The following is a 20,239-nucleotide window of genomic DNA, read 5'->3' as shown; positions in this document are numbered from 1 at the left end:
CGTGGGTGCAGGCAGCTGATGGAATAACCTCTGAATGCCAATGATTAAGTGCAAGCTGTTGTAAGGTGTTTTAGAATCGTGTATGTGTTTTTATAATTTCAATCTCTTGGGTAAACGAGTTTCCATGCTCTCGTTTGTAATAAAGATAGAACACTTTAATAGTTTGATTGTCTTTTGTCCGCAGATCAATAGAGTTTATTATTCCATCTCCTTCCTGATTAGCAAAGCTAACGCTTGTTTCTACATCATCACATGAAATACAGGAAATTAATAAGGCAATAAATGTTATTTAGGTGATTAACCGCCTTATTGCTTCTAGAAGCTGTTTCGACCCCCATCGAGAATTTGTTTGCCGAATCAGATCCACGAAATTGAAACAAATTGCTTTACAATGCGCTGACGAATGCGTCACTTACATTGCGGTTGTTATTGCGAATTTGCTGAGTTCGGATTTTGATCAAGATTAATAGTGTGCTAATTGCATTAAGATTGTTGCCAGCGACAGCAACAGAACAGCATTCCCCAAAAAGCCGCAACACGCGTCCCGACCGTCGCCGCAAGTTCGTTGCTTCAGTCTTTTGTTTTCGCCTGCCCTTCGCCGTTCTCCATTAATCAGCTGCATCGCCGCCAAAGGTCCGTGCAGCGTTCTGCTTTGCTTTCAACAATTGATCGGCCGCAGTTTTGTTCGCCAATTTGTAATAACAATGTGCGCCAATGGCCAACAAATCGCTACTGATCGCTGGATCATCGATTCCTGGCGCCGTTCCATGAATCAATTAACATGCCCGTCCGCTGGCATTGAACTTTTCTAATTGAAGATTAATGGCAGCTGCTGCTCTTCTGTAAACTCCCCAAGCGTGATTCAACACCAAGGTTTTGGATTATCCAACTCGGGTTTTACTTAGTAAAATTTGGAAAGGACAGGAAAAGAAAATAATGCCAATGGCTGTTCTTTCTTTGGACCGGCTGAAGTTGGCTTATAGTAGGCCGGACTACTGCTGATCTCCCCATCTTTGGTCGAAATACTCGACGACATTGTGCATGGAATCCCCGTTCAATTTGTCCGGTTCAGCTGCTCGTAAATGCCGAGGGGAATGACGCATCATAGGGCGCTCTTGCTGATGGCGATGGTCGGCCGTTTCCCTTGCAATCTGCGTCATGAGATTTGACAGTTCTCTTTTCAGGAGACGTTTATTGATCCGCGGCTCCGTGATATGCTCATCCTCGCCCCTTGGCATTATCACTGTCACCAGTGGTGATTGCATAAAGCCGCGAAAAATGTTTCTACTGATTTGCCCGTGCCAGCGAACACCATTCTCCACGACTGCTCCTAGTTTCCCCATAGCGTACGCATCAAGCAGATTGAACAGGTGATTGGTGCTGTAGGGGGCACTGAACCAGAGGCCCACGGACAGGATGAGCTTGAGACCAGCGTAGAAGGAGAAGCCACTGAGCAGGAAATCCGTGAGGACTCCGAGTCCCTGCAGCAGTGCATAGATTACCCAATACTTCAGCCAGAGTTCGCTGAAGTGTCTCTGGCCTTGTCCAAATGCCCGCAAGCTGCTCCAGCCAGGTAGCAGGGTTCCATAGTATATGTACACCAAGCGCAGCATTCCCGCTGCTTTATGCAAATGTAATGCAGAATAGCAAACAAGTTAAAAAAATAATGTAAGGGGTTGAGTTGATAAGCGTGGAGAGTGTTTTGCGAGTAATTTCGATAGACGTTTAAGTCGAGGAGCTCTTTGGCCACTTGCCCGTAATGTAATCGATGTTCAGCGGTGTTCAGCACTAGTTTCAGCACTGGTTTCCCACCGAAAATGGTTTATAATGATTGAGCTCGCATTCCGAAAAGCGGAGAGACAATCAAATAATTCCTTGTCACTTCCTAGAGTCGACAACAAATCTGTGGCCAGCACTTGGCATCGGCCATCAGCGGTTTGAGCCGGGCTAAGTGCCTGGGGGCTTTGCCCGCGGCTTTCGCAAGACCAGGAGCCAGAAGCCATGCGCCTGTCTTTTGGCCAGCTTTATGCATATTTATAGATTTGTTTGGCCTGTTAGTCGGCCAAACCAAAATAGACCAGAGCGCGGCGGGGAGAAAGAGACCCAGTTTATGGGCCAGATTGTATTAATGGCGGCGCCTTTTGGCCAAAACGGTGCTAGTGAAGCTGGTCCATTGGGCATTCGGTAGTCCGCGCAGCAGTAGCAACTTCAGCTTCGACCTGACATAATGGAAATAATAATATAATCGATTCGGCTACAATTTTGCTCAACTGCTCAACTTGTTCGGCCTGTCTGCCCCTTAGATTTATGAACATTTCTTCGGCTTAAATCGGGACTGTGTTTATCCGCTTCACTTGCTCGATAATCCTCGTTTTATCCCACTTTTTAGTTTGCCAAGTAGTTTGTTTGTCCTATTACACAATTTTAATAAACCGAACGGTTTGTTTTACAATTTCGTATGTGTTTCGCAGGCGGACTTGGCTATTTCCAAACAAAGTAGCGTGAAATGTTGAATATTATGCAAATGTTTTATGGCTTTTCTTTGTTTGTCTTTGTAGAAATTATCGGGGGAAGAGTCGCACATAAATATCGAACCAATCTGGGATGGGATGTATATTTAAATGGGTTTCGTTTCGTTTTTTATGTATCATTGACGCCTCGTTAACCGTTTCCATATGGGTTTTGTGGGATAGAGCGGGGATTACAAGCTGGATCCGACGATCTGTTAACTTTTTTATCGCAGATTCGTACCTCCTCCGCGGTTGCCCAACTTTTGGTTTTTTTGGTTACCGATGCGGGCAGATTGACATTGACCCTTTGACACGGATAAATACCTGTGCATGCATGTGTGTGTGAAAATGCAGATGGGCGGCGAAATATATGTAATTTGATTAATCGACCAGCTGGGGAAGCACATTTTCTTCAATGACCTTTAGTCATTATTTTATTGACCCGAAAAGTGGCGTAGAAAAGGTATTTTTTGTACGGAAAACCATCATTGAGGTAGGTTTCTTTAACCAAATATTGCTTCCGCATAAAAACTACATCACGAATCGAAATGATTGGCTAGCGAAGCTACCAGCGTATTATTAGGGAATCTTTTATTTAGGATGAAAACTGGGCGCAGGAAAAAAACTCGTTTGGGGTTCAACAATTCAGAGAACAATTGCCAAAAAGCCAAGGAAAATGTGTCAAGCCATATTTAATGCATGCGACGTCAACTCGAATGCGATGCACTGTGAGAAAGTCAGGACAGGATTTGACCAATAAACAGCGCAAATTTAAGGTAATGTAAGCAAATGCAAGGTAATTAGCACGAAATCCGCATAAAAGTAATGGGTTCAATTGCCAAAACGAAACCTGTTCGCTGCGCTCGAAGATCGTCGATTGGGGGCAGGGATTTGGGTTGGATTGGGGGTGCCGATGGGTTGGAACTCACAGCCATTAATAGATACCATCTCCAACTGCGACTTAAATGTCGCATGAAGTGCGGCACTCAGATCGCAGATCACAGATCTCCACGGGCTGTTTGCAAATGGCAAATGGGGTCGATATATGCGAATGGCATGGGGAGCATGGTGGGAGGATGGGTCTCGAGATCGCGGATCCCACATCTCGTGTGCCCCCGTTGAGTCATCCGGAGATCGGTTCATTGCCGTTTCACCCAGAGAGCACTCGATTGTCCTGGTTATCATCATCGCCGTCCGCAGCTGCCGGGCTTACGTGGGCGGTTCAGTGTGCCCCGATGTTGGATGTGGAACCCGGCCCATTGAGATCTTCACATCGATCTCTCAATGTGTGACAATTACCTTTTTAATTGGCCCAGTTTGAATGGACCGACTCGATCTTATTTGTATGTGTGCTCAGGTGGGAGTCAAATGGGTTTTTTTTTATCAATGCGAATACTGCCATTGAACTTGGTGTGAATGAAACGATTTTTTCTAACACTTTTGAAAAATGGTTTTTGTTTCCTTTGTCTTGGCTTTGAATGAGCGAAGTGCCGCCTCGATTGGAATTTCGGATTAGAATGCCAAAGTAGGTTAATCATTTAATCGGGTAGAATTTCCAGCCTAAGCCTTCGAAGTTCAGTTGGTCATTGAAATACACACAGTACCCTTTGTTATCAAAGAATCTTATCATGGTATCAAACATCATGTCAAATCATTTGAAAAATGGCTCATGCAGCTAATGAGTTTTTGGAACGACTTATCACTGCCATATCTCAACCGTTATGCTCGGATCACGAATGGTTCTATCAGAACTTTAGTTTCCTGTACAAAGTGTCAGCGATGTCAATGCCCAAATGACACCTTCCTTGCTAATTAATTTAACATTCGACTCGCCAATTAAACAACGTCGAGTGCTTCGGAGTGCCCGTAACATTTTGAATGCGAAGATGCCCGGCTGAAGATTAATTAAAGCGAGTCTTTACAACATTAATCAGTCGGCTTTCATTCCACTCAAAGAGTCATTCAACGGCGAATGAGTGCGAGTCGGAGTTTTAGTTTATGGCCAAAAGCCACTCGAAAGCTGGCTCAAAGCGAAGCTCGAACTATGGAACGAAAAGTGCAAGTGTTTTATGTTTCGCTTTCGTTGGTCGCAGAGCTTTCAAGGCTTTGGCTTTTGGTTATGATATGGCCAGCAGATCGTCTAGCAGCTATAAGTTTTGGCCCAAAGCTCCGCTCTCGAACCGCCGATGGTGCCCTCTCGCTCGGGCAGCCAGCTTTGGATCGGTTTTGGACTCCGTGGAGCGTTCCGAGCGATCGTTAACTTTAGTGTGCGCCGACCTGTTTCCGTAGACGGCCACAAAAAACCGTCAAAGACTTAGCCACCGACTCTTTTGGACTTTGATTTCGATTCGAATTCGAGAAACGGTCGCTGAATTAAATTCCCAAAAATTCCCAAGTGACTGTCTGCTGTCAGAAGATATACATATACATGCATATATGTATCATGTATATCAGGTATATAAGTGCATCGGCAAGATCGTGACGTCAGGGCAGCTCAAAAGTGCAATTCCCCAGCAAAACAAAGCTCAATTTGCCATCCGCCGCCCGCTTCAGCCCGCTTTCGTAATAGCATCGTGCAAAAAAGCCAGTGAAAAAAGTTGATAAAAAAGTGAATCTGCTGTCCGGCATCCCGCTCGCACCCACAGCCAAGATCGTACCGCTGCAGTCGACGTCGCCGTCGCCGCCGCCGCGCTCTTCATTGTTTATGTTTTTTTGTGTTCTTCCCCCCAGAAGGCGGGGAAGCAAGTCATAATAATAAAAGCAATGCGGCGAAATTGAGTGAAAAATAAATTTCGTTTACGAAAAATAATCAAAAAATATCGCAGCGAATGAGAGGAAAAAATTCACTGCCAAGCAAATTTCACGCCGTATTTAATCGTCGCTCGCCGACCGCCTCCAGCTTAATCGCTGCTCGTCTTTCTTTCCGCCACGTTCCGCGATTCGCGATCGCGAGTGTTCTGTGCCCCGATTCTGGACAGATAGCTCCGGCTCTAGCCCCAGTAACGGCCACCGATCTAATCCGATCCCGAGTCCGAGTCCCAGCCGCATCCCACCTTCCAGTCGCTCGCCGCGTCGCGTAGTCCAGCACTCGAAACAGATCATCAATATCCTTAAACTTGAAAAGTCCAACTCGCCAGATAGAAGATAGTGCTGTGTGCCCGCCTCTGAAAGTGCTGAACAAAACTTGAAAACTCCTCGAAAATACGTTTGGTTCGCCACCTTTGTTTGGCCATTGGAGCAGACAGGAGCAAACTTAGGTGAGGTTCATAATTCGAGTAACTAGAAAGTGGTAAAGGAAGCAACAAAAAGTGTTTGAAAGTTAATCATTCTCACTATAAATTTCTAAGTCAGCAGAATGAGTGTTCGAAGAACTTATAGATATAGAAGCACCTCCCAGCTTATTTCCCAGCTGGATTCCAAATCCAAGTAGTCAGCACTTTCGGTCTTCTGCTATCGTAGATCTTTGATTATTACCTCATATACCAAAAAGTGGTTGGGTGGCTCCTACTAATTTGCAGACAAGTTTCGGGGCATAATTATTACCACACATGTGAGTTTGGTTTTGAACTTGCTAATTGCGGAATGGAGCCAGAGGAAATGAATGGGAATGCCACATGGGATGTGCGAGATGCCAAGGAGGCGATATGCAGTGCCTCCTGTCCCTGTAAAACGAGATTTCTAGAGCAGGATCTTGGCTCTTGGGTTGGGGATACTATAGTATATATAGTATACACTACACTATACTATATGTGCCATATGTACGTGCATACGATTGTGCACAAGACTTTTGTCTCGCTTTTAGTTCGGCCCACAAAATGGGCTTGTTTCCCAGTTTTAAGTTCAGTTCGAGCGGGTTTTGTTTTATATTTTTGTTTCGCTGAAACAACTTTTCGTGTCGACTTGTTGTTGTCGTTGGAGTAGTTGGTGTGGTTGTTGGAGTAGTGGTTGGTGTGTTGTGGGCTTATTATCCCATTGTTGTTGTGTGTTTTCCGTTGGCTTTTGCGAGCCTCGAACCAATGCGATTTTGTAATATTGCTACAGTTATTATTGCCCGCCACGCTTTGCTCTCCGCATTTCGTAGTGAATTTTAGTGATTTTGCTGCAATTATTGCACTTTTGATTTCAACAAAGAGGGAGAGCACGAGAGTGCGAGAGAGAGCGCGTGAGAGAGGGGGAGAGCTTTGAGCTTTCTGATCGGCCTTTGTTCGATTATAAATCCCATATCCCCACACCCCATGGATTCGCCACTTTCTATGCCATTGATATTCTGCGGAACAACAGCCCTTCTGGGCTTTGTCCAGATTTTCTATGAAGACGCATTATTTGCGCCATTCGATAGCGATCATTCATCAGATTCGGCGTTTGATTCGCTTTCAATTCATCTTGTGTCGAGTGTTTTGTTTCTGGGGATCTTTTCAGCGTTTTCATTGACATCGGCGAAGACGAAACCCGAGTAACCTGTTTGTTTATATTTTTATTTGTGTTGTTTCAGTCGCCCAGCCACTCAGCTTACCAAGTTGTTGTTGCTATTTCAGTTTGTTTAGCATTCATGGAATAGTTTGTCGGGGTAGTCAATGTACTCAGGTTATGTTTTATTTACCCATAAACTGTTTGCCCGTAAAGTGTTACTTAAGTTTAACCTTTTGCGTAGTCATCATTTTGCGAATTTCTTTCATATTTCGCTGGCATTTCATGTAAGATCCTCTTCAGCATTACCTAAGCTACTAATAGGTTAAATATTTATTTTACTTTCAATTAGTGAACCGTTATTATTTCTATCCTTCGCGTTTTTTTTAACCAAACTTAGCTATTATTTATTAGTTTTTCCTAGCAATTTTTCTATATTTATTGCAAGCCCATAAATTTTCAAAAGCCAAATGCAATGGGAATAAAGTTAAAAACCCATGCAAACCATCGCACAAATCGAAGCAAAGTTGAAGTCAAACATTTTAGCCGACGTCTTCTTCAATTTCAATTACAATTTCACTTTCATTTTCATTTTAATGCGGTTTATGGCTTTTCCGACTTCGACCGCAGCGCCGACTGCGACGCCGACGCAGCACGCAATCAGCGCAAGTGCTTGTTGTTGTTTTTGCAGTTTGTGGCAAAGTTGCATGTTGTAACAGCGGCTGAAAAAATCATAACAATTGCAACAAGAGCAGAAGCCAGAAACAACGAAAAACAGGAGCAGCTACTCAGTTCGGAAATGCAACTTTTTACTCTGCTGCTTATTCTTTTGGCAAATATTTCATTTATTTCCCTTCGCTGCCTTTTCGCTTGTCATTGCCCATCTTTAAATTTAATTAGTCTCGCATATTACGTATACGTAGTGGTGCTTTTTTTTTTATTTGCCACCTCTTCCTCGCCTTTGCGCCTTGCAATTTTTCAATATTTGCGCATTTTATAATCTCATAATGGCATTTTGATTATTATTTCGTATGGGGAGGGGAGTCAGATGTAGATAAAATAACTTCAAGCATGTTTTCGGTGATGTATCTCTTTTGCTCGCCCCTCCGCCAGCACATTACGTATACGCACAGGGGGCCAAGTCTTTGTTGTGTGAAGAACCATCGGCGAGATGGTCTTGGCTAACCATCTAATATACATAAATGAATAATATGCTCAGGAACTGATGCTTGAGACAAACATCTAGGCGACGGCCCTGAAACCAGTTTGGCAGCCATGATCTTCGATGGATTATGTCAGCGAACCTAGAATTTAAATTGGGCTCATTCAAATATTAGTGTTTGACATTTGGCCCGCACTTTATATCTTTTTGTTCGCCATTAGCCAAATTTGCACAGCTGTTTCTTCAGCTCAACTCGACTTGACGAGCTTTCAACAGCGCACTAGCGACTCAAGGTGCAGGTTCCCAGACCGCATTCATTGTTTTATCATTATAAAACAATGGCCGAGAGATTCGCTCGCCCTTTTCCAGCAGGCACACAAATGCAAAAAGTTCAGGTCACAGACACTTTACGTAATCCCCACCTCCACTTGATAGCTGTCTGCAACTTGCAGCGGAATTGTCGGCGGAGTATCGGGTAAATTTATTATCTCTTGGGCAAAATGTTCGCAGTTGAACTTTGTTATGTCACATTTTGGCCGATTTATGTGTGATCCACTTATTTTTTCTGCGTCTGGCTGGGAAATGGGTTGCCTGCGTCACTCATACGCCCTGTGGTTCCAGTTCTTCTCGCAGCCAATGTCGCTGCCTGACAGACGCGCGATGTGTGCGGGAAATGGGTTCATTATCAAGCCAAATGGAGTGCTACTGACTCAGGTGCTGACACAGGTTCCCCCAATCCCCGATGCTTATCGGCCAACAGAAGCAGCTGTTTGTCTGACACACCGCTGGCCGAGGAAAGGGAAGAGCGGTGGCCAACAACTGTCAATGTCAATTTAAACTAAAACGCTGACGCCCTCCAAAAAGATCGAGACAACGAGCTTACAACAGAGCCGCGCTCGGCGGGTTGTGTCAGCAAATCATTAAGAAAGCAAAAGTTAAAAGCAAGCCCCAGCCAGCAGCAATACACAAAAAAATTCCCATAAACCGCCCGAAACAGACGCTGACTTTATGGTAAAAGCAAAGGCAGCAGCCACAAGACCCGTAAAAAACAAGGGGGGTAAAAGAAAAACATATTCGGCCAGGCGGCATAATTATGCGGAAGCTGACAATGCAACTTGCTTTTCGGTTTTTGGCGGCTTTCGGGGCTTTTGGCACAGTTCCATTCCCACTTCCATTTCCACACACTTTTGGGCCAGCTTCTGTTTGAAGCTGTTCGGTTGACATTTGATGATGCGTATCTTTTTGTTTTGTTTTCTATATACTTTTGCATTGGCCCGTAATTATATAAAAAATATGAACGGGAATTATGCAAGCCGAGTATAAGTCAAAAAACAGTTTTGCCATAGCCGTAACCTTGAGCTGGCTCAGATTTAGATTTATGCATGCCCACATATGGCAAATGATTCGACCCTAATCGGCCTTAATTATGCAAATGATAGACCGAATCGAGTTGCCATCTTGCCTCATAACTGTTTCTCTATTCCAACTGATTTGGTGTGGTGTATTGTAAAATGTGAATCGGAATATCAACCAAAATGTTCGCGGTCACCTAAAAGCCGTGACGTTTTGGTTTTTTACTTTATCACTATTGCTGTAATATGTGCGCTTGAATTTCCTGATAATCTGGCGTGCAGCCAATGCACATTAGTTGCTATTCAGTTTAAACTCTTCAATGCTCTTGATTCACTTTTGTTTTCGGGTGAAAGTCTCGCCGCGAAGGTTGCCAACTGGCACTTTCTGTTAGCATTGATGCTTTTCTTATGGACTTCTGACGGTCATTACATGGTTGCAAAAGTCGGGTGACCTTTGGCCGAAATGGTTTTCATATTATTTAGAAGATTTTACACTCATTTAAACTTATGTAGCTACATATCTTTAAACGTGGCTGGCAAGCTGCCTCCTTGTCATGCTTGTAAGCTCAAGTTCGTGTTCTAAGTCTTTCGTGTTGAACAGCCTTCGTTGTTTACCCAAAACATATATACCATTTTCTCATTTCTGCCTGCCCGCCAGCTGAAATAGGAAAAAGTGAACTTTCCTTGCGCTTACCTACAATTTTCGCCAATCCATGAGCAAGTGTTTTGGGGCATTGGCCTTGGGCTGTGTACCACCCATTTTTGGCAATTGCTCAGCTGAACATTTCATTACGATTGATGATGATCGATTCGCCGGCGAGACTTTCTTCCACTTGAAGTGGGCCACGGCAGCTCGGATCTTGCAGCACGTTGCATGCAAATTGTGCAAAACCTTTGGGATATAAAATGTCATGCAATTTGTCGTAAATGCCGCTGAGAAGTTGCAACACGGCAACATGAAGCGGCTGTTGCTGTTGCTGCTGCTGTTGCTGCCTTTGTTGCCGCTGGTCAGTTCTGTTTGTTTTCTTGGTTGGTTTGTCAAAAGGTTTGGATGCGATGGATGCTGTTAGCCCCTCGCCACGCATCGCTGCATCATTATTGACAATTAGCCGCATTCGATGGCGGGCGGATGTGCAACTGCAACTACAACTGCAACGCAAACAGCAATCAGCAGGGCAGCACAAGATTGTTTTGTGCCTCGAGGCTGCTTCTTGGCCTTATGCAATAATTAATTACTCGGCCAGCGGGCCAGAAAACTAGGTTTCTTTCTACAAAACTAAAAGTAAATATTAATTGAAGCAGCAAGCGGCGTTTGAGTTGCAACAACAGATGCTAACTGTACTCGCGTTACAAATACAGTGCCCATTCGAGCATGACCAGGACGGGTTTGTGGGCAGGGAACTAACTAATGGTCATGTGAGGTGGTAAGACCATTATTTAGGAAGCAAATACTTAGCATGCTGCCCATTGCGTGCATATATTGGCAAATGGGATGTGGCTAGTAATAAATAATATTTAATTTTCGTTTCCCCTTTCGTTTCATTGCAGTTTAAGCATTTTAAGGATTATATTAGCACCCTAGGCGGCCGACGCAGTAAGATGTCCTCACCACTGGTCCTTTTCACAGCGCTCCTCCTGGTCAGCAGCACAATATGCCAGGGCCTGCCAGATGTAAGTACCCGCAGATATGGCCAATGCCAAGTGCAAGAACTCATCAATCAACCGGTGCGATATAAATAACCTTTGGGCTCTTATAATGCCATAAAGCCAGCTGTTAACGGATCAAAAGGGGCAAAAAACGAACAACAAGTGGCCGCCAGTCGACGGTTTCATTGTCATTCGCATTGTGCGTAATTAGCATTTCGAGAAATACAAAACATTTTTTGTATATTAATTAAATTACAAAACAGAGCAGAGCGCCGAGCCGAAGAGAGTCGTCGTTAGAAATAAAACATTGGCATTGTGTGTTTGCATTGTGGGCCAGGTTTCTCAGTGCGCCTGTATGGGTGTATCTCATTGACACACAGCACAGCTTTTGTCTCGAGTTTTTGCTTTTCGTTTTCGAGAAAAAGCTTGGCCAGCAAAATTATGGCCAAGGTCGGACGTAAAAAGTTCTTGTAATTATTTCAAGTGAATTTCAGACTGTCCCTCCCTCCGTGTGTTTACTAACTTTTATTTTATTATTCTGCTGTCGTTGGCCATTTGCTGGCCGCCTTCTTTCCACTTTTCTCTTTCATTGTCACTACCTTTGTTGCGGAGGTTATGGTTATGCTTGGTCGCTTGGAAACTGTGTGATTACAGCAGACGGTGGTTTATTTCGATATTGAACTCCAATTCAAACTTCTAGAGGTAGAGCAGGCAATGTATGTTACAAGCTTGTGGTTTACTTTGTATTGATTGCAAGCAGTAGGCCCTGACTTTCTGATCCGGAATTCGATTCAAGAATGGTGCGATTCGAGACTAGGGATGGCCGTACGATCCGCGTGAATCTGGCTCTACTCGAGAAATCCTTGGTGATCCGGGAGATGTGCCGCGTTGGCCAGGTCCCAGAGGACGAGGACTTCGTCCTGCCGCTGCACGGCATACTCAGCAATGTCCTGCTGAAGATCCTGCTGTGGGCTGAGTACCACGAGAAGCACGACGAGCCCGCCTGGGTGGCCAGTAAAGATCCTCTTCCGGCCGCGGAGATTGAGCTGCAGATCTCCGACTGGGACAAGGAGTTCCTGCGCGTGGAGATCGATAGCATTTGCGAAATCATGGAGGGCTCCAACTACTTGGACATCCCTTGGCTCTATAAGCTCTGTGCCCAGAAACTCGTCTTCCTCAGCAGACGCGAGTCAGAGTCGCAGTTAAGCGGTTACTTGGAGAAGATCCCACCCCTAGGCGAGTTCCAGTCCCTTTTCATTGAGGAAATTCAAAATGAATAGGCTGATTTGTAAAAGGAACGTCTGGGTTAAAATTGTCACTGGGCTGTATTCAAAACTTCTGAAATACAAAGAAACAAAAAATATTAATAATAATATTAGTACCTTTCCGTTTTCGTGACCTATTACAATGAAATATTCAAATTTAGCGCGAGAACCCACATTTTTTGACGTTCCCTTGACTTTTTTTGGAACTCTTAAATATAGACCATGATAGTTGGGGCCGATTTTGGAGCAAGTTCGTGTTGGCGGAGACATCGACCCCCTAGCCTTGCCAAAGTGCTGGCATAAAAAAGTGCCCCATAAACGACTTCGTCTCCGTTTTCCACTGCAATTAAAGTTGACACGCTACACCAGCAACAACAAAAACGGCTAAAACAACCAAAGTAGCAACAACTTGACGAGGCCCTTCAAATCCCAGCCGAGCATGAAAAGAGTGATGTAAAAAACGAACTGAAGTTGGTTCATGCAAAACACCGCCAGAATATCGATTCGGATTCGAGTGAGTCAGCAGTCGGTTGGCAGTCTTGTGGGTTTGCATTTTTGCTTTATGTGCTGTCAGAAGTGCAAAGGAATATGAGATATCTAAATGTTTGCGGCCTATCAATTGCCGGCCAAATAAATTAAGCCTTTAATTGTGAAATCCAGAATGGTTCGCCGCACGATTTGTTGTCTTTTCCTGGACTCGTATTTTGTTATTTATTTATTTTTTAGCTACTGATCAGCTCCTTCGCTTTTTGCCTACAGCTGCCTGCTCTGTGTCACGGTTTGAGATTTGCTTTATTTCTATTTAATCATTTTTGAGTTCGGGTTCTCGGGTCACGTTCTCCCCGCTGTTTTTATATAAATAGTTACTTGTGTGCGTGGGGCTACAGGAAAATCGGTCGATTGTCAGTGAATGAGTAATTGTCTGTTGTTAAAGAGATTATGCAATCGGAATGGAAACGCATAGACATCGTATAAAAATGCAAAGATCTTAATTGATCCAAACGATAAATGCAGATATTGCAGAGATTCTTTAAAAGGAGATAAATAAATTGGGTGTATTAAATCAATTCCTCTTTAGTATTATTTTGAGATATTGCAATTTAAGTGCCTACTCAGGATTCGCTCCGCCATATTCACCCATTTGCCAGAGAAATAAATCACTCAGATTTGCCATTCCGATTAGACGCAGCCCATTCCGGAGGTTTCGTAACACCCTGAACTTTTCACACTTTGTTAATCGCTGGCATAAACACAAAATTTCCAAAGGCGAGAGAAGAAAAAACCAGAAAACTTAACGCCGACAGAAGCGGTTGCTAATTTCCGCCGCCTGTCAGCCGAGGCGACAAGGTCAACACACCCAAATATCCAAGGAAATGGATTGAAAAGAGGCGAACGCCGACGAGTTTGCAATTTGCTGGCTGGCTAACCATCCATCCGCAAAAGCCCAAGCGAAGTGCCACACAAATCTTGAAAATCATTTCTTTGTGTTTGACTGACTGCGCGAAAGGTCGAGTGACACTCTTTCGAGCGTCTGCCGCTGTTGACTTTGACCGGCTGATAAAAACGCGGGGAAAACAATTGCACAACAAACACTGTTGGCCATAAACAGTGTATTGGCCTCAACCAGAGCCAATTTGAAGCACACTTTTTGCGTTAATATGGCGGCTACACCTTTTACTTTGACTTGACTCTGATTGCACTTGGTCGCCGCCGCCGCCGCCGCCATCGGAGCTAAAGTCGTCGCCATGCCGGTTATAGTGTAGCGCGCACACCGGGCGTATGAGTAATCTCGCACAATTTCAGTAATTGCCCGCGCAGCAGCACCAGCAGCACCAGCAGCCCCAGTAAAATCCGAATCCAAATCAAGCAGCAACACAGCTAGCCATACAAATTACAAACAGCGCAAATTTCACAACATCCGTCATTGCACTCGGCGAAAACCGAAAATAAAATCAAACTTTAGCTTGGACAAATAGCTGGGTAAACAGCAGCCTAATGGCGATCGAATCGAATGACAACTCGAGCTAGGGCTGGATTTGCTTCGACGGATATCTAGACGCAGTTGATTTTGGTTCTCGAGTTTCTAATGAACTGCAATTTGTGGCGAAACATGATAGTAAATGCTGAGAACCATTTTTGCAACAAGAAGAATGGGTGTTTCTTCAATAAGGATATTAAATTACCAATTCAATATACGAAAAATGGCATAAATAATAATTTATTAACAAAAATAATTTGCGCCTTCTAAAAGAACACTTAAAGTCAAGAGTGAGGATTACTTAAATATTATAGACACGAATTATAGCTTCTTAAAATTAAAGACGTAATTATTCTCGCAGCTGGCCAGCTGATTATCTGTAATTAAGTGCTAGCAATTGTCTGCCGAATTTTGTGGAAAACTTACCGCTGCTTTCAACACCTTTTGAGCGGCAATTTGCGATGCCTATCAATGATTTACATAATGTTTGGGCCATTTGGGGACTCTAAACGGATTTTCCGGCTGTGGGCCTTTGGCAACCCTGGTTCTTTAATCGCCGCTGGTGATCTTGTTCATTGGATGCCGTCTTTTTTGCATAATTCGTAATTGCCGATCGCAGTTTTTTTCTCGCTCATTTGTTTTTAATTGCGATTAATTGGCCACAAGGGCCGCGGAGCTAAGTGTTGATTGCTGTCTGGGTGTGGTCGTTTAACTGGAAGATTTGCATACGGAGAGGCCAAAGAATAATTGCGAGTGCTGCAGGTGCAGAAACTTTCCAAATGTGGCCAGCCGAGAGCCCTAGAGCCGGCGATTGCACTCAACTCCAATTGCACTCGAGTGGCCAACTCGACGGCGCATCGAAAGAGTAGCTGCCTGCGTCTGCGTTTTCCTTTCCCAAGCCTCAGTTTCACTTTCAATGGGGCGACGACGACGCGATGACGGCAAAAGTTGCTCAATGCGACCCCAAACAGCTGGCTCCTGTTGGCTGTGGTCGAAAACACGTTTCAAATGAAAGTAAAAACTCTTTGGCATTGTGCCGAGGCGAGACGAGACGAGCGTCTGAGCGCCAAGAGTCTCGTTTTTCTTCTTCTGGCGTTTGTTCACCTGCCACCCAACTTTCCGCGGGATTTCAATTATAATAGAATTATCATGCCGGCCACTAACGGCTATGACCGCCAGTGTCATCTCCGCTCAGCGGCGATCTTAACTGTAAAAGTGAGTCTGGTACTTTGGCCAAGACAACTGGCCATCTTGCTCGCCTTCGCTTTGGTCTGCTTTTCTGCTGATTTCTGCTTCTTTTCGACCGTTTCTTGTACGGCGCTGTCGTCATTTGCAGTAAGTCCATTTCTGACTCACTTTAGGCCATTTTGGGCAAAATAAATTCAAGAAATTTGCCTAAATTGCAGGCCGCTAGCCGGCCAGCATGCCAGCAAGTTCGCTGCCTGAGTCTTTTGTTTTTGCGCTTGCGTCTTAGCCGTTGTTTAAGGAAATTCTACTCCAGCTTTGACCCTGTAACAGATCTTGTTTTTGTGGCCGCTGCTGCTTTGCTGATTGGATTGCAAGTGAGATGCAGATCTGGCAGATAAATAAAACGGAAATGCACTGGATGTACGAAAAAATCCAAAGATTGAGTCATGTAGAATGTCATTTAGAATGGCACGCTGACTGGCACTTTGGGCACTCAAAGCAAAGTAGCTTATGAATGAATTTTAACTACTTCATTTGTAGAAATACACTCTTATTGGAAATTCCGCACCATTCTTCGGGGCTAAACAAACTGAATAGGGGATTGAATAAGCGCTGACCACAGTCGCAGATTAAAAGCCCATTAATATCAATACAAAATTAATTTGATTTTAATTGAAATTCGCAATTATGGCCAGCACACAATGCGCTTATAAAGAAAAAGTTTACACGCAACTCGGATAAGATTGCTATTCGATATTTATTGCTTTGCTTCTTGTTCGATTCGCCTCGTTTGATTCGGAAATACTTAAATACATGTGTGTCTGCTCACAATAAATAAATCTATCAAACGCCACATTGACCCTGACCCAGTTGGCGAAGATACTCGAAACCCAGCCGATTCGGATTCGGATTCGGATTGTGACTTTGGCTCTGGCTTAGTCGATAATCTCCAGATAGCTCTTGAGGGTCCAATGCAAACAGCAGACACGATCCAAGAGAGAGAGCGCCACCAACGAGGCTTGGCAAACAAACACTCGATTATTGCATTGAATTATTGATAATTTTTCAATTATCCCCTATCCCCTGTACCATATCCATCTGACAATTGCTACAATTTGTTGTCATTGCCCAGGGCAACTAACCTGAATTCGTTTTCTGTCTCGCTTCTGTCGTTTTCCAGTTGCACAAACAAATGACGCCGGAGCAGCTGCAGTCAGTCTTCCACGTGGACACCCACGACGCAGTGCCCCACTATGAGCTCGTGCAGCTCCAGCACCACGAGAACAACCACAACCGCCGGCGGCGGAGCATCGGCGCGGGGCCAAAGGTCAACGCCGCCCTGCCGCCCCACCACGTGAAAAAGGATCTCAGCAAGAACGCCTACTACAGCGAACTGAAGCACGAGGCCCTCGCCTCGGGCGGCAACCACCTGTTCGCCCCGGAAGTGAGTGCCATCAAGTCGCACAACGTCTCCTTCAGCGCCTTCGGCCAGCACCTGAACCTCTCCCTCCGCGCCACCCAAGGACTCTTCAAGGGCGCGCCCCACCAGCTGCGCATGTGGACCGTGGGCAGCGAGCCCAATGCCACCCACGGCCTTGACCTCCAGGAGATCGCCCACGAGCAGGTGAGTCGTGATTTCTCCTTCTATTCAGCTTAAGCAAGATATACCCTAAAGGGGTTTATAAGGCTGAAACACAATGTGTCCTAGTAAACCAGGCTAGCTTATAGCACACGGTTATATCAAAGTAACGTAACTCGTCATCATGCCCAATTTAGTTAGTATTACAATCGCGTTTCGTAGTTGATTGGCCCTCTTATTAGTGTCATATATTTTCCTGCCCTAAATTGGCGTTTTGTTGTAAATGTTTTCCTTGTAAGTCTTTCTCTTACTGCACTTTCATTGCTTACATCATAACGTAAAAAATTACTATCATGCTTTTTGTTGCGTTTTGCCTTTGTACGTTTTCTGATTTGTTGATTCGCCATACTTCCGCTTGAGGTAGGCAGATATTTTGTTTCAGCTTTTATCGGGCTTTTATATATTGTTTTGTTTGGCTTTGCTTTTATTTACAACACTTCGCGTTGCTATTTTTCAGGCATTTAATTACCTCCTCAGCTGCCTTTGCTTTTATTCGTATCTAATCGGAGTTAATTGGGCACGTGATAAAGAGATTTTCTTTTATTTATATAAGCACTTTTGAGCTCGCATTTAATTACGCTCTTTGTTATCTCTGCTTGTTATGGTGGGCAAGAAAAGTAATCACGAACACGTCGGAAAATCATGCTTAAAGTCAAGGACAGGTGGAAATCTGATTAACAGATCGAGGGGTATACATGCATGTAGCAGGCTGAAAGGCTTAACCTTTTCATTTCTTGTTTACCATAACGCTGGGCAATTCCCTACACTTCGTGTTGGGATCGAAATCATAACAATTGGCATTAATATTTACTGTGTCCACCCACGAGTTCCCAAAAATTCAGTAAGCCGCGTTGAGCCACGAACGTGACTTTTTGTAATTACTGATAAAGTTCACTTTCTTTTCATGGCTTGTTTGTGCATACTGGTGTAATTCAATTTTCCCATTTACCCATTATTCATGTGGTGGGCGTGTTTCTGGCCTGCGAAGTACAATCAATTGATCGCACTTTAAATTACGAGTCTTATACTCGGCGGATGGTGTAGGGTCTGCGGGGTGGGTGGTTTCCGAACACAGCATAATTTTGAATGCAAGACACCACACTTCGGAAATGAAAGTGAAATGTCATGTCAGGCGACAGCCGAAAAAGAAATGAACCCGGCGACTCGAACTCTTATGTCTTTGGACTTCGCCAACTGCGGAGTTGCTTGTGTTGCCTTTTCTGTGATTTATGTGTGATAATTTCTGTTTTAAGCCAGCCACTGCGAAATGCGGAAAGATTCGTTTGACTTTTCCTTCATTTCTTGGGGGATTTTGTCGTCGCTTTTAATTAAAAACGGAATAAGCTGCGGCTGTGTTTTTGGCCATTTTCTGCGAGATTAGCCAACCCATGCAAAGGCATATTCCATTTTCCCCCTTGAATCTGGTGACTTGGCAAGTATTTGAGTTTTCTGTTTTTTGATCTCATGCCACAAACAAATGGCCTCAAGATATAGACCACATAACTACAGCATTTCAATGTTTTCTATGTCGGATTTTTATTCTGTTTTTTTTTGGTAGTGGCGGCACTTTGTCAGAGACCTTCCACAACACAGCAGTCGAAGGAAACAAAAAATGCCATGGAAAAAACATTTATTCTAATTTCTGACATTCTGTTTCTTTTTGTTGTGCCTTATTGTTTGGCAACCGCAAAAGTACCGAAAAATAATTTTCCATTGATATCTGGTCCGAAGAACTGACCCCGTTTCGTTTTTTTATTTACGCGGACAAAGGCCTTAATGGTCGGGGAAAATGTTGCGTTTTACGCTGTGTTCGATTGCACATTAAAATTAAATTGTAAAATAAATGAGAAAAGTGCAGCACCCGTTGGTCTTGCGGTGGAAATTTCTCTGCCTCGCCATGAAGGTGGAAACCTTGCTTCGTGCCTTTTCCACCCAGATACTCCGATAGTTGTTGTTTCATACACAGACAGGCCAAGGAATTAAAAGGCAAATACAAGGCGTTGCTCGGCACTCCCACTGCCGCATTCAATCGATGAAGGCGATAGGCCGCACTCAAAGGTCAGTGCAGCCGCAAAATACCAGAAATGAGGCGAAATGAAAACAAAAGTCGCACAGGTCTCTGAAAAAATGGAAACGCTCGAAAAGGGGAGCGTTGAGTCGAGTAAATGGGACTGTTGTACCAGAAGTTGTGGCCCACTATGATTTGTGTGGGTAAAAAGCTGGGAAAGCTGAAAATGGACATACCCAGGGTTTGAATATTCAGTTCAAATTAATGATTTCCAGCCAAATGCCTTATAAATGGAGTTCAAATTATGAGCTCACCGCTGTGGAACTACGCTTTCAATTCTACAGTGACTTCATCAATTAAATAAAATAATACAAATATAAAAAGTGCAAGATACCTTGCTGTTCGCTTTGTTGCTTATGCTCAACTTCCCTATTCGTTGGAGTAACAAAACAGAAGGTACTCCAAAAGCAATCTGCAGCAATTGATCGGGAATCATGGATCATGACTGTGGCGAGGAGAACAATCCCTTTCGGCTGAGACTGAGCCACCTGCCCGTTCGGGACTCTGAGGCTCGACAATTACCATAAAACGGGGCCGCAAACGAAAGACTTAGGCAACGAACGCGGGCATTGGGCGGGCATTAGTGATTCCACCCCCCAACCGCTTTCAATATGCAGCTGCCAGCCGATGGAAAACTGAAAGCACGCTAATTAAGTTTTCAAAATGCATTTTTGATGGGTGCTAACTCGAAGTGCATAATTAAAAAATAGTGTGTGCAAGTGCAGCAATGAAACTGTAAAAGCATTTGCTGCATGCCACTTGCCGTCGCCGCTGCACTCGTTTCACAAGACGCAAAATTGTATCTTGTCATTGCAAAACGATTCCAACTCGTTGGCGGCGGCGGAGGAGAGCATGATTAATGAGCTGGCGATTTGGCAGCTGAATGAATTCGAAATTAGCTCACTGTGTCCCACTCTCTCTCAATCTGCTATCTGCAGCTAGCTATTTTTTAAATGTGCGGGCGATGCAAGCTGCGATTCCGCAAAAAATCCGCAAAAAACTCGAGGGGTAGCAGGAAAACTT

At 44.2% G+C, this 20,239-nt stretch overlaps 3 protein-coding genes across 8 annotated transcripts in view; 2 read left to right on the top strand and 1 right to left on the bottom strand.

Moving 5' to 3' along the window:
- Nucleotides 1-162: 162 nt before the first annotated feature.
- LOC27206192 lies at nucleotides 163-1,720 on the bottom strand. Its single transcript, XM_016168825.3, has one exon. The coding sequence runs from the start codon at nucleotides 1,611-1,613 to the stop codon at nucleotides 993-995; it is 621 nt and encodes a 206-aa protein (XP_016029291.1). The 5' UTR covers nucleotides 1,614-1,720; the 3' UTR covers nucleotides 163-992.
- A 3,031-nt stretch (nucleotides 1,721-4,751) lies between these two features.
- Nucleotides 4,752-20,239, top strand: part of LOC6735932 (venom metalloproteinase 3) — a 44,535-nt gene continuing 29,047 nt past the window's right edge. For 4 of the 6 annotated variants that reach the window (XM_039291366.2, XM_039291365.2, XM_039291364.2 and 1 more), the window contains exons 1-3: nucleotides 4,754-5,767; nucleotides 10,980-11,102; nucleotides 16,690-17,133. In XM_039291366.2, the coding sequence (XP_039147300.1) occupies nucleotides 11,031-11,102; nucleotides 16,690-17,133 (516 nt within the window). In that variant the 5' untranslated portion in view covers nucleotides 4,754-5,767; nucleotides 10,980-11,030. Of the gene's footprint in view, nucleotides 5,768-10,979; nucleotides 11,103-16,689; nucleotides 17,134-20,239 lie in introns of all 6 variants that reach the window. The other 2 variants (XM_039291362.2, XM_016181280.3) reach the window with 2 other exon arrangements.
- On the top strand, nucleotides 11,828-13,018 carry LOC27206598 (E3 ubiquitin ligase complex SCF subunit sconC). The gene has a single exon (XM_016181278.3). The coding sequence runs from the start codon at nucleotides 11,876-11,878 to the stop codon at nucleotides 12,356-12,358; it is 483 nt and encodes a 160-aa protein (XP_016029290.1). The 5' UTR covers nucleotides 11,828-11,875; the 3' UTR covers nucleotides 12,359-13,018.

The sequence above is a fragment of the Drosophila simulans genome, chromosome 2R, assembly GCF_016746395.2.
Source record: "Drosophila simulans strain w501 chromosome 2R, Prin_Dsim_3.1, whole genome shotgun sequence".
NCBI lineage: Eukaryota > Metazoa > Arthropoda > Insecta > Diptera > Drosophilidae > Drosophila > Drosophila simulans.
This window is presented reverse-complemented; position numbering and strand designations above follow the sequence as displayed.